This window comes from Vigna radiata, unplaced genomic scaffold (assembly GCF_000741045.1).
Source record: "Vigna radiata var. radiata cultivar VC1973A unplaced genomic scaffold, Vradiata_ver6 scaffold_86, whole genome shotgun sequence".
NCBI lineage: Eukaryota > Viridiplantae > Streptophyta > Magnoliopsida > Fabales > Fabaceae > Vigna > Vigna radiata.
In genome coordinates, this window is record NW_014543269.1 from 1,303,676 (window position 1) to 1,305,891 (window position 2,216).

Genomic DNA, 2,216 nt, shown 5'->3' on the forward strand with positions numbered 1-2,216 from the left:
AGCTCATCGTACAATATACACATTTGAACGGTAATTATGTTAATTTTAATCAAAAGTTTACCATAAAATTTATAAAAGACCTTTGAGATAGATATTGCATTTCCTGTTACATTAATTGTTATTTCTTCTAAACAACAGTGGGATTTTAGACTACATAACATCTTAAACGGTTCACATCAACCACATATCAAAAAGAGTAATGATTTGTGAAAAATTTATTAAATGTGTGTGAAGATCATAGGTTAAATTGTGTAGACCTAAGATAACGTATTTTAAAATCTTTCCTAAACCAAAGATAATGTGTTGTGCATAATAAATAAAAGAGAAAGCTTTAACAGCTGAACTCAGAGTAGAAATTTCCCATTTTAATTATGTTTTGATTAGAATTCAGGCATATCATCATAATAGCATAGCTAAAATCTAAGGCTCAAGAAAGTGATTATTCTTAATCATCTTTCAGGAAAATTACAAAGAAGAAGAGTAAAAATGTAGTAAAGAATAAGAAAACGATATCATAGCCACAAAGCCCCAGCTTGTTTAAGAATAGGAACCAATTCACCAGAAATATGAGTGGACATGATTGTATCCAAGCCTCCAAACAACTTTCCACCGATGAAAACCGCAGGAAACTGCAGCGGTGGCACCACTTCAGTCCGAGCGGTAGCTTCCAATTGAGTGGCGACAATGGCTTCGTCGTTCTCCTCGACCTCGTAAAGCGCAGGGTTAACACCGAGACTGAGAAGCAAACGGTTGACGACGTGGGTCATGCAGCAGCCTCTTCTCCCAACGACCGTAACGGCGTTCTCCCAGACCATGTTGAGCAGGATGGGTGATGAAGAAGGATTGTGAGTGTTGTTATGAGGATCGTTGTGGGAATGTGTAATTAATGGGAGAGGGCGCCATGATCTAAAGGGAATCGCTTGATGCATTGCCTTGGTTTGGTTGTTGGAAGAGGAAGAGGGTGTGGAACATTTAATACAGACATCAAGATTTTGAAACAGTCATTAGTGGTTACGTCAACATAACATTTCTAAGTCACGCGGCGTACGTGGTATTTGGTCACCCTGCTCTCTCTGACGTTCTACCTTATGTCACTTTTTCATTCACTTGGACGGCGCCCAACTTTTCCTCTTCCCTTTTTTTTCTATATATTTTTACTCCTTCTTAATCATTAACATTATTATAATCTTTCTTATTCAAATAAAAATAAAATTAATTATATTATATATTTAATTAATGTGAACTTAAAAAAAAAAAGGTTTAAACCCTTTTTTGCTCCCTAAGTTAAGTTCTGATGTTCAGTTTAGTTCCTGTTTTTAAAAATGTCAACCTTTAGTTTCTATGATATGAAAAATGTATCAAATCAGTCATATTTCTTAACAAATCACAAGTTTTTCATTAAGTGATTTGTTGTTCATAACACCTTCCGTTAACAAATCACAAAATATTAGATACCTAAGTATGAAAACTTGTGATTTATTGTTAATTAAGTGCTGTTATGAGGACTCATTCGATACATTCTTCATATCATAGGGACTAAAGGTTGACATTTTTAGAGACGGAGACTAAACTGAACATCAGAACTTAACTTAGGGACAAAAAAGATTTGAACCAAAAAAGAACTACATATAAGTATTTCTCAATATGTGGTGTTGAAGGTTACGAAGATGAGATATAAAGATGGTGTTGGGATTGGGCGATATACACATGGTGGAAAAATAAAATTGAGGAGCAATGTACAATTGAATTTTTGAACACCATTTTAGTCACGACTTACGTAATTTAAACGATGTGTTAGGTTTTTCTTTTCTATCGGGTCATTGTTTATAATTTTACTTCTAGAAATAAGAGTTTGTTTATCTTGTCCAAAACGTTCGTGGTACTTTTATTTTAAATTTGTGGGAAAATGCTAAAGACTGACCCAACATTATTAGTTAATAATTTAATATGAAAAATTGCTTTTAATAGCTAATGTACTATTAATACTCATTACCATTTGTTTAAAGCAACATATATATATATATATATATATATATATATATATATATATATATATATATATATATATATATATATATATATGATTTTCAGTTGGTAAATTTTAACCATGTGTATCAGATAATAGTAGACAAAAATATCCTTATGAATTCTTAGTTTTAAAATTAAGGATATTTAAATAATTTTCATTCCCAAATAAAAAAAATAAGAAACTTCCA

General features: G+C 31.8%; 1 protein-coding gene across 1 annotated transcript; it reads right to left on the reverse strand.

The window, feature by feature from the left end:
• Window positions 1-347: 347 nt before the first annotated feature.
• On the reverse strand, window positions 348-995 carry LOC106754245 (glutaredoxin-C9). Its single transcript, XM_014636247.2, has one exon. The coding sequence runs from the start codon at window positions 927-929 to the stop codon at window positions 513-515; it is 417 nt and encodes a 138-aa protein (XP_014491733.1). The 5' UTR covers window positions 930-995; the 3' UTR covers window positions 348-512.
• Window positions 996-2,216: the final 1,221 nt, after the last annotated feature.

What these genes read in the sequence shown, in the direction of transcription:
- LOC106754245 (XM_014636247.2), bottom strand. Translation starts at nt 929, where the DNA reads ATGCATCAAGCGATTCCCTTTAGATCATGGCGCCCTCTCCCATTAATT.